The following is a 15876-nucleotide window of genomic DNA, read 5'->3' on the forward strand; positions in this document are numbered from 1 at the left end:
GGTGCCTCTTATATAGGGTGCATTTCAACCGGCGCAGGCGTTCCACCCTCTAGCGTTCTCCTCGCCATAGCGCACCCACATACGACGACACGTAGTCGCACCTATCTGTTTTTTTTCCCTTCCTCTCGTCGATGATGGGACACGCACAGATTCCATGGCGGATGGTGAAACAAGCCAATTCCATGGATACTTCGCGAGGAAAAAAAGGATGATGAAAGGGAGCGAGAATGTTTCCGAATTGCAACGCAGCTGATATTCACGTTTATTGCATGCCGACAAAAAAGTATTTGACTACAACATTACTCTATTTGACGTAGTGACGTACATTTTATTGGAAAGTTTCTGCTACTTTCTACGCGCTTTTTTATTGTAGGTGAACATATAAAATATTTTAAAAACGCGTAAGAGAAATAAAAATGTTTGCTGTTTACTATAATGATAGCGGAAATTGCACGATATATTTATGTTATTAGAAATAAAGGATTTTTTAAATAATAAATAATTTCAAGTTCAATTTTCAATGCAAGTTTTTAATAAATTTCTCAAGTAAAATTACAAATAAAATCATTACGTGTATAGTGGATGCTTTCCATTTAGCAACACAATAAGGTGTTCTATCCTTTTTATTACTAGATATTGAAACAAAGACAGATATATATAATAACACAACTTGTATCGCTAAATGAAAAGCATCCACTATACAAATTTCAACGAGTTTTAAATGTTATTATAAATGCAATATAATTATATTCTTTTTAATATAAATCATAATTATTATTTAAAATAAATTAATTATACAATTATAATTGTATTGGAACATGTTGAAGAATAATTTTAGATGTTGCACAAGTTAAGATTTGTGCACTTCTTTTTTCTGAGAAAGATATGTGTGCTTGACATTTCGCGAAAATAACACTATTATTTCTTAAACTTTATTTTTTCGTTGAGATTAAGTTTATTTCTTCTATAATACGTTACTTGAATCGTAATAATGAGAACAATTTGTTTCAGTTATTTATATAATTCCCAATAAAATTGTAGCATTAATCTTTTCTAATTGTTTATTTACTGAATAGTTTTCTTAAAAATTTATATTATTATGATTTTTATATGTGTGAATCGAAAATAGCAATCATGAATAACATTAAATTATGAGTCTCGATAATATAACACAGTCATATAGTTATATAATATAGTTATATAATATAGTTATAGAAAGAAAATTATAGAGATAATTAGATGAGAAATATATATATATATATATATAGTTTCTTAAGAATGACGTTATTGCTATTATTATTAAGCTAGTATTTATTAAGCTAGCTTAATAAACTTTCGTATACAATATTTATTCCAAGTAAGTTGCTCTGTATAAAAATATTTAACGATAAGAGTTTTTTCCGATATTATCGCATGATATTGGAAGAAATTTAATTAGTCAATCTAAAAATATAAAAAATTTGAATAACTATTTTTCTGCGTGCATAATTAAAATATTCGCTAATATAATCTTTAAGTGAAAATGTATCTTTATGAATTTACTCGGGGGGACAGAATAAAAAATAAAATACGAATAGAAATTTCTCATTACACCCTCAATCGTGACGAACCATGGGACTTGCAATAAGAACCGAGATATCATATAGTCTTGTGACGTCCGTAGGATCGTATTTTGATACAAATTCTTTTGGGAATCTAGAATTTCTACTATAATTAACCATATATATTTGTCACTGCGGATATTGTAAGATCGATATTCCGAATGCGAAGTAAACAGGAAGCAAATAGTAGGCTCAATCACCTTTCTCTCTCGATACTAAAAATAGAAATAAAATTGCACAATTTGAAAAATTACAATATTTGTAGAGTCAACACACATATGTAGAATATAAACTGATAAACTTAACGATAAGGAGAATTGCGTTTTACATGTAAAAAATTACATAATTAAGTCATAAAAATCTGTATTTATTAATTATTAATAAAATATTTTTTGAAAATTTACAATATATTATATTGAAAAATATATAAAGTGTCTTATATATTTTATTTCACAAAGCAACTTTTTTTGTATCTTTTCCTTGTACACTTTACACATTTTTTTATGTCTCTCTTCTAATTTATTTATATTGAAAAAACTTATTTATTTATTTAAAAGAAAACCACACAAATACCAAACGTAAAATAATAATCTACAAAATCATATTGCCGAGAAAATTTACTACTAATAAATATAGAAAAGCAAGCTTACTTTATATATATTTTCGTCTATTCAACATTTTTTAATTTAATGTATAATAACAGAGTAATTAATACTGAATATATATATACTGAAACGACCCGAAAAGAAATATCTTAAACAGGTGCTGCAGCGATAAATTGAGCAGTTAACTTTTTCTGGTTCGTATAAAATATTCTTTTATTACTATATAGAAGACATTTACATTCTCTACGTATGCATAAAATTTTCAGTGATATATCATAAGGAAAAGCGAAAAAATTACAGGATATTCATTATCGCTCTTTATATTAACCTATACGATTATATAATCACTGTAATGAATAATTAGATTTGCATGTATTAATTACAGCTATATAACTAAAACTATAAAATACCATCCTTTATTTTCGCTTGAGAAGATTAATTAATATATTTCACTTCATCAGCACATGTTCTTGCATATGTAAATTACCAAAGTTTGCCAGTTTTCACACTTTGATTTTTTAGTTCCTCGTACTCGTAAAAGTAACTGTGTTCATACAGATGCATTAGGTATAATAAAGACGATACATGAAAAGCGTATTAATCGGTGAATATATTGATCGTCCATCAATATGTCAGTGATATATATATATACATATATATTTACAATAATACATACTTAGACTTAAAAACTGATTAGCTGGTCGTCGTTTAATCATTGAAGTATTTAAATTTGTGTGTAGTGCGTATGTTAAATATATAAACTCTACTTCAGAAAGATATAAATAGAATTACGACAAAAAAATTACAAATAAATTTTCAATTTGTTTAATAAGTATATATAAGCTAAACAGGATAAATTACACAAATCATTATCAATTAATGTTGCAATATTGAAATATCTTAGTCAAAAAATGTTATATAGGGATGTTTTTTTTTTATCTCACATGTTATGTGATCCTGAAAAAAATTCTTATTAACTATAAGATTCGTTTTCCTTTGTTTCACTTCTTCACCTCCGAAATATCTGTATCACAAAAAAACAAAGGAAATGTTTAGGATAATCATGATACAAAAATCTGTATAAATTTACATGTAACATATATTTCATAAATAAAAAAATATGTTGTTTAAAGAAATAAATAATTATTGATAATTTGCGTTTGATGTTTCATAAGGTATTTATTTCTATTAAAATAGCAATTGCTATATTCGCTCGGGAACAACGCAACACGATATATCGTTCAAAATTTGATTCCATTCTTTTAATGATTTAATAAAAATATTAAAAAACAGATTTTTCAATTTCCACAAATTAACAAATATAACGCTATTGCCATTACTAATTGTAATAATTGTGGAATATAAATTTTGAAAATTGAGTAATTTTTAAGCGCCAAGACTGTGCAAAAATTCAAAATTGTGATTATATATAAATTCAACAAAACTCGAAAATGCAAAATCTTAAGATTCTATGGTCCATTCTTTTTTGTATTAACATTAGCATGCACTTTAAATAAATTTTTAACTAAAGTAGTGAAAAATTTTTCTTGAATATGCAAATATATACAAGTTATACTGCAATATGGCATAATTAATTGGAAAATAATATTCTTAATCTTCGCAATACCAATAAAGATGTATTTTGCATTTGTTTTTCTAATCATGTTTTTACTTTTGTATAAACTTTTGTGAAAGGTATTTTAAATTATTATTTTTTTAGAAAGAGAGAGACAAAGAGAGAGAGAGAGAGAGAAGAGAAAGATATAAATTATATAGACAAGATATACATTTTAAACAAAATTTAAGAATCTTGAAAAATATATATTATAAATAATACAATATAAAGCCAAGGAAATAATTTAAAGTCAATGTAAGAGAGATACATCTGGAAATCAAGATGTTTTGAATTAATTCAAATATGTATAGCATGCGAAATTCAGTTTGAATCAGTTCGAATATTATTCGAAGTTACAGTAGATTTTGAAAATCTTGATTTGTCTTGAAAATCTTGAATGTTTTAATAAATAAAAAAAAATATTGGGATATTATAAATAAATATAACACATTTAATTAACATTAAATTTTACTTAAACAAAAATTATTTATTAATTATTATTTATATAGAATCGAAATTTTTATACATAAGAGATCAAGATGGTGGATCAATACCTTCAAGACAATCAAATCTTTCAAAATCTATCAAAACTTTCAAGATTATAACTTTGAATAGTATTCTAAATGTTACAAAACAGAGCTATGATTTAATTAATTAAAAATTTTTATAAGAAATGAAATGAATTGAATAAATCATTAAATATACCTCTGGAAAATAGTTGTAATTTGTATAAATGCAAATAAAAAAAGTCAAGAATTATAAGTGAGAGAAAAAGAAGGAACGAGATTAAAAGATAAGAAAGTGTTGATTAGCTTTTCTGTTAATTTGTGTTTAAGAAAAGATTTTCTTTGTTTTAAGAAAACATTCACGTCGTTTCTCTCTTTAACAATTATTAATTATTCCCTATAAACAAATCGCTTTTGCTTGAAAAATATAACGATATAAAATATTTCCGTTATTATACAATATGCATATGCAATGAATAACATCGCCTGGATATTGCGAGAATTAAGGTAACATCTAACACATAAATGTTTTACAATTATGACAAACCATATATATCATTTAATATATCATTTAATAAACTTGATGAATACTTACAAATAAATTGATTAAAATGTCAATGATAACAAGTAAAAAACAAAGATGAAGTGGAAAAGCTATTATTAATTACGCAAATGAAAATATTCATGACGGTCATAATTAGAGTCAAATTATGAATTTTATAGAAAAGAAATAAAATAAGTAAAAAAAAATAAGTATGAAAATAACTAGCTTCTGGATATACGAGACGCGTCAATATTTCTACATCAGTCATATTATTTGATACTGAACCTAGAACTCCAAATCCAATCTATTCATTTTCGTTTTTTATGGCGAGCTTATTTGTCATAGTTTCATGATAAGCGTTTAATAGTTCTTGCGCGGACAGTTTAGAACATACACTTTTAAAAATATTAAGCAAATTCTCTTTGGATACGTCACCATTTTCGATATGAGCGATCGTATACTGATGCGTCCACAGTTTGTCTAGGACGCGTTTAGCCAAAACAGGGGATTGCTTTAACGCTTGCGCTATATCTCCCGAACTGTTATTCTGCAAAGCTATGTCCAGAACTAGCGGCGCTGGAATAAGCTCCTCGTTCGCTACAGTATGACTAATAATCACATCCCTCGGTAATCTTTTTAGCATAGCGTCTAAACTAGATAGTTCTGTCATGGGTTGCTTGATGCCTTCTTGGTCTTCTCGTTTCAATTTCTCCGAAAGCATCTCACCGAGTTCAGACGATGTGCATTTTTGGCAGATCGCGTTTTTTAATTTATTATAATTGAAAACGTTCAAACAATCAACTATGTTAAGCTTCTTGCTATATACGTTAAGCACCTTATTAAAAAACTGTTTATCATAACTGAAGATGTCGGGCAATCGAAGGAGAACTTTGTTAACACCACATGCGCGACATGCTGCTTTTAACGATGCATCGTTGATTTGCTGTATGTTTTGCAAACCAAGCATTCTAATAGTTTCTCTCACTAATTCTGTGTCTTTCAAATGTCCCATTTTTACCTAAACATTTATTTAAGTTAAAATTAATTTCCTGTTTATTTACATATATAACACCGGTATATCGATATAATTGGTATAAATATAAATTAAATTTACCTTGTATTGCAAAAGAATTGCCTCGGGACTGCATCTTCTGACCGCGCTTTCCAATACCAGATTTACATCAATTTCATCCAATAATTCTTCAAGCGCCATTTGAGACTCAACGGATCTTGTGACTTTTTGAACACTCGGCGTCGCAGAACCAATTTCGTCAGTACTAGTACCAACGGAGGAGTGCGTAATGAGAAGTTCGTCATATACATTTGAAGATTTAGCATGACTTTCCGATGTGTTCATGTTAGCACTTGAAGATGAGACTACTTCATTTGCAATGCTAAAAAAATATGAAAAAGAAAAACATTACATAAACTGTATGAGTATATATAATTTTTTTTTATATTTTATTTATATAAGAATATAAAAAATTACGTACATGCTTTCGGAGGATGATGCAATTGGCACGGATTTAATATTATCTGTAGTCTCAGACAAACTTTCAACAGTGATTGGTTCTTTCGTACTTGTTTCTTCGTTTTCTAATACTGATAGATCGGGATTTTGAGAATATATGGATTCTTCCATATCACTAGTGACAGACTCTGTTTTATCCAAGCATTCTGCAAGTGACTTTTCTCTTGACAGATTATCAGAAACATTTTCGGTAGATCGATTAAGTGGTGCATTACAACTTAAGGATTTATTATCGACTGTCCTAACGGCAGATTCCGCTCCGACAACAGATAGCGGAAGAACGATGGTTGATACAATTGTTTGTGTTTCATCCATTGGTATGATAGGCGATTGTATTTTGACATTTGGCTCTATAGATGATTTTGCTTGCAGCATACATGTACTTTCAAAATGTTTTAGTACTTTCTTTACGAATTCAGTCTTTGGGTTGCCTTTCATTGGTATTCTGTTAATTTCGCGTTCCGATAATTGTGCAAGATCACCGATCGTGTACAAACTTCTATTCGTAAGATATGAAGACAAGTTCTTTCTCCAAAGAGGATAAGTCAATTGTTCAATGATAGTGTTGATGGGTTCTACACATGATGATAATGTTGGATAAATAGACAGCGTAGAATCCAAAAGTTCAGGATCAAGTTCCATATTATTCTGAGCCTCCTGATTTGTAGTAAATTCTTGAGTAGATTCTTGAGTAGATTCTTGAGTTAACGGTAAACTTGCAAATATGGAGTCCGTTGCCGGTAAAGTATCCTGTTCCATGTTTTCCGTTGTTTCTGTACTAGTACGTATTAGCTTTCCACAGAATACCTCATCTGTATTTACAGTAGAATTCAATTCGGTCATATTTTGGATATCTACAGTGTCCTCCATATTTGTTGTTGTATTGTCATCTTTGGTAGATAAAGCCGCTATCACAGAATCATTGATTACGTTCAGTTTAACAGAATCTGCCGAATTATTTTGTATGGATATATTAATGTCATCGTTATTTATCTTGACTGGTGGAATATTATTTGTTGTATCCATTCCATCAAAGAGATCTTGTTGCGTTTCGGAAACTTCCATTACGATGCAGTCTATTGATGTAACGTCAACAGGATTTTGCTCGGAATCTTCAGAAGATAAAGCCTGTTGATTTTCCGGAACAAATGAATCCGAAGTTATTTCAATTTCCTGCGCTATTCCTAATTCTTCATTGATTTTAATTCTCGCATGGGTATTTGCTTTATTGTTATCATTTTCTGGCAAATTATCAGATATTGATTTATGTGTAGTCATAGCTTCAGAATATTCTTCAGATATTTTTATTAATGATTCATTTTTCTTTTCGACTTCTGAAGCTTCAGTGTCACTTTCATCGTTTTCAATTATTATTTTTTCTGCATCTGTTGGTATAAATTTAAGTTTAGTCTGTTTCAACTTAAGTGGAGAATCCTTTCTTGGTATGGGACTACGTGCTGTGGAATATTTATTAAGTTTTTGTGGAAATTCTGTATTTGATATTTCATAACCCATCTCTTTTGATACTGGTGGATCTGCAAAGCTCACCCGTTTTCGCTATAATAAAAAGAAAAAAAAACACATTCAAATATTTCATAAATCTATGTATATGAGAAAAGAGAAAATTTAGTAAAAAGAAATACTAAAATATAAGAGACAACATGTAATGCAAGATTTTTTTATTATAATAACATTATGATAACATAAAAAATAATCTTTAATTTAAAGGTATCTCTAAAATGTATGTGTTCTTAAAACACTGTATATATATATTCTTAAAACACTATATATAATAATAATATAAATTAAACTACAGAAAATACCTTGTTAGGAGTTGTTGAAGAATCTAGTTCTAGTTCTGATACGTTTGATCGTTGACGTTTAAGAATACTAGCACTTGGAGATGCAGTTAATGAAGGTGGATTAGCGCTTGACCATTCCAATATTGGTAGATCGTCTTTTTCATATAAAGATGATGCATTTCCTTCACTTTCTTTGTCAACTGAATTTTCCATTGATAAACAATCTGATATATTCTTATCTAATTTAAATGAAAGTTTCTCGCCATCATTTTTCAAAGTAGTAAATGCATGTATCGATGGAGATAGACAATAATCGGCTGATTTCATATTGCTGAAAATCTTTTCTTGTCGACTGCCAGAAGGTCCGCCTATTTTATCGATGTCTTTAGTTGCTGAGGTCTTTTTATTCGTATCATTCTCTGCATCCTTGGTTTTTAATTTTTTAATAGATGCTTCATCCTCTGCAATAGCTGAACTGTCACTTTCGCGTTGCGCTTGCTTTGTGACTAAACCTAGCATATGAGCAGCACGTCCTGTGAATGGTTTAAGTTTAGAAAACACTTTGATACTGCTTTTCGGCGAAGAAAAACTAGTTATACTTATGGATTTGACCGATGACGAATTATCGATTGTCTTCTGATTTTCTGGAATTATAACCTTTATTATATCGGAACTATTAATTTCCTGAAGCAAATCTTTACTTGTACTATCTTTATCTTTATTTCTTTCATCGTTCATTTCTGTATTATTGTAAGGATTAGCTTCATCCGATTGTTCACACGGGTCAGGTACAACGTTATCGTCAGAATCCATGGGGATAGATTCAGGTACATAATTTTTCTCCATAGTCACATCAGAAGCTTTAGAATAAACATTTTCTATTTTATTAATTTTAATGAAACATTGTTTCTCGCCACATTTTTTATCTAATTTTATATCGACATTAGGCATTTGTGAGCTTTCTACAAAATCTTCAACTTCATCTTGACTCTGTTTGCTTGGTTTAGTAACTTCTAAGGATTCTACATTTAAATTGGTAAGTTTAGAATTATCTGCTTCAGGTTTTTCATCTTGAACTCTATTAATCGTAACATCTTGTATTGCTTGGCTGGACGTTGAAACTATATCTGTCATATCTGTGTCCGAATTTTTCAATTCAGGTACTTTGTCAATAGTATCACTGGATTTTTTAACATCTTTATTAATGTCTAAATCATTCTTATTAGACTCATGTTTTGTACTTCTTCTACCTCGCCTTTTAATTACTATTTGATCCGTACCATCTGCATCTTTTGTATTTTTTTCCTGCGTTTTTGAAAATCTTCTTGATCCTATAAATTTCGTATCTAGAGATTTTAATTTATAACTCTTATTATCGGATGTTCCATATTTCCTCAATCTATGTTTCTTTCCTGCGTCAATTTCTTGCATCAATGTTTCTTTTTCTTCATCCGAATGTTTGTTTCGACGACGATTGACCACAGGGGATTCAAATACCATGTTGATTTTTAAACGAGACATTTCATTTCTCACACGTTGACTCACATTATCCATAATTAAGTCCGGGTTGTCACTGCCTCGTGATGTTTCACCATTGTCGCCATGAAAACTTTTTCGCTTTCGACGTATGATCACGTCTGATTCAGTATCCGACATGTATTTACGTTTAATACCTTTTTTTTCATAGGAATTTTCTTTAATATCAGTGTCATCGTCTGATTTTTGTTTAATATTTGTACCAGATTTTTCATGAACCTTTATTCTCAACGTTCTTTGCACATTTGAATCTTTTTGACTTTCAACAGCTTCGTCACTTTTTAATGATGAATTCAGCTTTGTCATGCTATTACGTCGTCGTTTAATACTATCTAACATCGAAGGAGATGCTTGCCGTACTTGCTTTATTTTATCTTCAGGAGAATTCTCTCGAGATTCAAAATTTAATTTTTTTGTAACAGATATTGTAGTTGCATCTATGTCTTCCATTTCTGGTGAAATATTTCGTCTCCATCCACTGAAAGATTCTGTACGTGTAGCTGAATTTGTCTGTTTTGATATATCTACAATTTCTTCTTGTTTTTTGTTAGAATCTATTTTCTCAACTTCTTTTGTTGAATCTTCATTTTGCTTAGTATCAGCGATATTTTCTTCGATATTTACATCCAATTCACTATGGGTGTCAACTACTTTATCTACCACATTAGACTTCGTTTGCATAATTTTATTTTCCTTGTTAGCGTCATTATCAATAAGTTTTTGAGTTACAGAGTCACTCTTTCTATTATTGATTTTATCTGTTTCATTAATATGTTTGACTTTAATGTCAAACCATTCTTGTAAGTTTTGAGAATTTTGTGAGGACGATTGAGAAAGATCATTATACAATGCTGGTATATCTTCTCTTTTCTTCTTTAAACTTTCTTTTTGATGTTCAGTCAAACGATTAACATCAAGTTTCAAATCTGTTTTTATATACACATAATCCTAAAAATAAATTTGAGAATATAGACAAAGATATAAAAATAATGTATGTGTAATATAAAATAATAAATATTATTTACTTGCGAATCAGGTTCAGGTAGTATAAGCGTATTTTTGTCATTTTTTTCTGACGGTTTACTGGATACTGATTTTGTAGTAACAGATTTCCTATTCAAGAAACTTCCAGCCATACGTATATCTTTTGTTTGTTCTGTTTCTGATTTCCTCTTTGTAACACTATCAGATTTTGAATGAGATTTCTCTATTGTTTTTTCTATTTCTTCTAAAATGCACTTAGCAGTACTGTCCAAGCAATCTTTAACTTCAAAAATAGATTGTGTCAAAGATTTTAGATCTGGATTAGGATGATTCATTGCAATTATAATTATTTCTTTAAACGACGATAAAAGTTCATGATTCACTTGTTTATTAAGCCCTTTAAAAATACTAACTATATATTCCCACATATTTGCTACCTATAAACAAAAGTTTGTTAATATAAAAAAAACTATATCTAGAAAACAATATGTAAATTAAAATAAATGCTATATAAAAAATATTAATATCATACTTCTTTGTAAAGTGTTTTTATTTGTGATGCAAGTATAGATTTGATCACTGATTTACAACTATGCAGATATGATATTACTTTTTGTGGACTGTGTCCATATACAGTAATAAGCATAGCTGATAACATTTTCAGAGTTATTTCAGAATTAAGATTTTGTGGATTATTAAACGAAATTATTATAACATCTAGTATGAGTTGTAAAATAGATGGAATTTCATCTTGAGCTGAAACATGAATTATACAAAGTATATATACAATATTTTAAGCCTTATTTTATATAAAATATAAGATTTGACTATACATACCTAACAAAGAGTCATAATCGAGGGTACTCAACAAAGCATCTAAGCAATTTACGATAAAAGAACAACAATTTTTATTTATATTTAAATACTCTCGCATCATATTTGCAGTATTCAGTAAGATTTCGTTTGGCTTCACTGCACTTGTCAAATCTGATTGTAACTCAAATTCTTTGTATAAAGCTTTCCATACTTTTGCTTGATTTTGTATCTGCAAAATTGAAATATAAAAAAGAGCTATTGCAAAATAAACATGTGATAATAGATAAAAATTTTTATATAAAATTATACAAACCTGCTCAAGATTTTCCAGATATGTATATTGAAATGGAAGTGATAAAACTAATTTGACAGTTTGAAAGTTATGTTCAGTTTCATTAGCAGTTTCACATGTTGTTATATATCTTGTTAATATTTGTGCTATTATAGACCATAATTCAATGTAAGCTGTCCTGTAATACATTATTTATTATCAAATACATGCAAACATATTACAATTAAATTTTCTCAGACTTACATATTTTTATGTGCATCAATTATTGTTTTCAGATTTTCGATTATTGTTTCCAGAAATCCAAGCACACCAGAGGAATATGTAAATTCTGGGCTAAAACATCGCTCCAGGAGGCACTTGATTGTATCGCTATTATGATCCCTGTAATATAGAAATGATAAATAGACTATAGTTATATAATATATAAATAAAGTACTCTGAAATTTAATTCCAACAGTTTAGTTACAAGTGTACATATATACATACAAGATATACTTTAGCACTTTATCAAGTATTGGCGGTGATAAAAGTTTTAACACCAATTCTGGCAATGCGTTATCGTGAAATTCAGCTTTCTCAATAATATGCTTAACATCTGGTAAAATTACATTGAAAATCATGTTTTTTACCATCACCTTATCTATGTGGTTTCCCAATTCAGTTACAACTAATATCACGTCTTTATACAGATGGTCCTGTAAGGTTGTATAACACATTTGTTATGATATATACATAGATATTTTATGTTATATAAAATAGGAAAATTAAATATTTATTAATAACCTTTGATTCAAGTTTTATATTCTTTATGTATATCATCAAATTTGTCCACAATGTTTTACCAAGCTGAAAACGATTTTTCATTTCTTGATCTGTAAGTTGACCCAAAATGAGTAGGGCTTCTCCTACACTGTGAATAATGCTTTTAGAACATTCTTGAAACACCTCATCAGATATCGCATGGGGAAGTCTTTCTTCTAACATTGGAGCACAAACTGCAAACAGATCTTCCTTTGTGACAACTAATTGACACAAGGCATCCACAGCAACCACTTTTGTCTTAAGAAATCTTTTGCCTGGAGAGGCAACAATGTCAAATTTGGAAGAAAGCAGTGGTGTATCCCCAAGTGGTCCAAAACAATAGTTTAGAAATTGTGTGATAACAGGACTAGCAAATTTTGCAACATCCTTGTACAATTTAATAATTAAGTGCCACCAAACTTCTAATTTTGTTAATGCAATTAATTCAGTTTTACTGTTCTTAGTGTTTAATGGAATACAAAGTAACTTTATTCTTCTTGCAGTGGCAAGTTCTTGATGATCTAAAGCAAAATTGTCAATCAACAATCTCCATGAGAGGAAAGCTTGTCTGCAATATAATAATAAATCTATATTAGTTTTTTAAGTATAATAACAATAATAATATTTAATTGCAGAACTGTAATAAATTCACCTGCGAATAATAGGATCAGTAGATTTAAAGGCTTTTTCCTCAACACTCAGCAAATTATTTATCAGGCTAGCACCACGATGAAGATCAGTGCTAAGGAACTGAATAGTAGTATTCCACTGAATAGTCCAATCTGGATCACATGTTGTTACTAATAGCAACATACGTTTACAATATGTGGATTGTAAATTGGTCTTGTATTGTACCCACAGATTAGGGTAATCTTTACGAATACGTGATGACGAGTTAGTTGCAACAGCTTGCTGTAAAACTTTTAAAGCAGGACCACGCTGACGCTTATGTCCCATGTAGGCCAGTACTATAATCTTTTCCATCAGTAGTGTATCAAACTATAAAAAAGAAATATATATATATATATATATATAATATCCTTTCTAATTATGATTTCAAAAATTATTCATAACACAATTGTGCCCATGTTTATTACCCTCTGAACATTTTGATCAAATGTTATAGCCGCCAATCTGTACAATCTTCTTAAAAGAATAAGGGCATAACTGTTTGTATCCTCATCTAGTTTTTGTTCATCTGATAATGATTGATTTTCAACCTTTGTCAACATTTGCAAATTATCTACGCATGCTGTTGGTGTTAACCATTCCATTAAATTAGGTTGCACATTACGCATACAATCTTTAAAAAAATTTAAAGTCTGGCCATCATTGGCAGCTGCAGAAATAGCATTGTCCTCCACTACCTCCAGTAGCTTAAGTATTTTCACTCTAATATCAATAAATATAAAAATCAATCATGGCATTTTGTTTAAAAAATCTCTAGAAAGTACATAATTTATTACAATATAAATTTAACAAGACAAACCTTGTCCTCTTATCTGTCTGTAACATTGATTCAAAGAGATGTAAAGGATAGGCTTTGAATTCTTTTACAATGGCATTAAGGGCACCTAATGCCTCGTTCTGCATACTTCCTTCGTGTTTTGTAAATGCTTCTATAACTAGCCTGCATAAATCCTTGTAGCGGTCCTCTTTAACAGCACCGCTTGATTCTAATTTTTTAGCTTGACTGCAATATAATGTTAATATTAATCTTTCCTTTACAGTACCAGAGGAAATGTTTTATTATATCACAAATGCAAATATCTGTTGAATAATATATACATTGAATAATATATATTATAAGTATCTGCAATGTTGTTTTATTTATATAATTTTATACTAAGTCTGTTCAATCTTTTTTAAACAAATGTAATATAACACTAATATCATTGAAATCATGAATTATGAAGCTTACAACTATAAATATTTATTAGATATTTAATATATAAACACACATGTATATAATCTATAAATATATAATTCAAGCTGTAATAATTAAATTTATAACTTCAAAAGATCATACTGTTAATAAATTATTTTTCATTATATGTCATATACTTTTATAATCATTTTTTTCTATCCCTTTTTTTTTAATTTTTAGTATTGTTATGCAGAAAAAGAGTGCATCATAGAATGGATGAGACATCTAATGATTCTTCTGGCATTAATTTATTTTACAAAGGAGTTTTCTAATTCCAGCCACTTTGTGAAATAAAATAAACGTTAAATGATACACAATATCTCGCGTTTCTCGTTTTTGTCACGCTGAGCAAGAGATTTCGCGGAAGTGGACTCGTGATAGTTTACCTGGAAATATAAGTTAAAACTTCGCGCTTTTCCTTGACATTATTATTTTCCCGTAGGATCTTCAGCATCCTCGGGAAGGTCGAGCTCGTAATCGTGGCCATCTCGTCGCGTCTTCTTCCTTTTTTTCTCACGTCGTCACGATTACCGATCACCGTTCATCTCGTGTCTGCGAACCGGCACAATTACACTCGGTCCCTCTTCTCTTTCAATCGTTTTAAACGTACGCCGCGTGACAAGATTTTTCTCGTCCGGTATTAGAAAAACTTCCGCACCCGGAGTGAATATGTCCGACAAGCGATCGACAAAGCTTACCACTGTTCTCTGCCACGAGAAAGAGGGAGAGAGAAAGAGGGAGAGAGAGAGAGAAAGAAAGAGAGAGAGAGAGAGAAAACTGCGAATCCTCTTCCGCGTCGCAAATTGCGCAAATGGCACGTTTGCACGATGCGTCTGGACAACACACAACACGTTGCGCTCTCCTCGCACAGGGTTCGTAAACATAAAAACGTCTTCCTTCCCCGGCTCTTGTTTTCTTTCTGCAGTTTTCCGCCGACAAACAAAAATAAACTCACATTTGTTTTGCCGCACGCCGATCAGCTTCGCGAGTTAGCCGAGGTTTACAAGGGCGCTCGTGTTCGTATTTCTATCTCCCTTTTCGGTCTTCGGTCACTGTTTTCATTTTAGCGGGAAGAAACGAGAGATAATAAGCATGCACAAAATGTATGCAAACTGCTGCAAGCTGTCATTCGATACCTGAATGTTAATGGTTATACAAAATTGGCCACGTGGTTATGCAGAAGTAAATTGGCTGCCAACTGTCTGGCGCTTTTGACTTTTGACCATTTCTATGAAAACTCATAAATTTATTCATAAACGTGTTCAATCAATTTATCCCCCACCTTACAATCTTTTTTATTAATCGCTTCTGTAAAA

The 15876-nt window shown here is 30.0% G+C and overlaps 1 protein-coding gene across 2 annotated transcripts; it reads right to left on the reverse strand.

Annotated features, from left to right (window-relative positions):
- Positions 1-3365: 3365 nt before the first annotated feature.
- LOC140676163 (uncharacterized) lies at positions 3366-15576 on the reverse strand. 2 transcript variants are annotated; one of them, XM_072910936.1, is made up of 16 exons: positions 14947-15576; positions 14123-14326; positions 13731-14025; positions 13286-13632; positions 12616-13201; positions 12319-12527; positions 12076-12213; positions 11854-12010; positions 11562-11769; positions 11257-11480; positions 10766-11161; positions 8804-10688; positions 8226-8737; positions 6365-7959; positions 5986-6265; positions 3366-5889 (listed from the first exon to the last, which is right to left on the reverse strand). In XM_072910936.1, exons 1-16 carry the CDS (start codon positions 15045-15047, stop codon positions 5176-5178), a joined length of 7851 nt encoding a protein of 2616 aa, XP_072767037.1. In that variant the 5' UTR covers positions 15048-15576; the 3' UTR covers positions 3366-5175. The 2 variants fall into 2 exon arrangements, with proteins under 2 accessions (XP_072767037.1, XP_072767036.1); XM_072910935.1 differs by having other exon boundaries at positions 8226-10688.
- Positions 15577-15876: the final 300 nt, after the last annotated feature.

Source organism: Anoplolepis gracilipes, chromosome 2 (genome assembly GCF_047496725.1).
Source record: "Anoplolepis gracilipes chromosome 2, ASM4749672v1, whole genome shotgun sequence".
NCBI classification, from domain to species: Eukaryota; Metazoa; Arthropoda; class Insecta; order Hymenoptera; family Formicidae; genus Anoplolepis; species Anoplolepis gracilipes.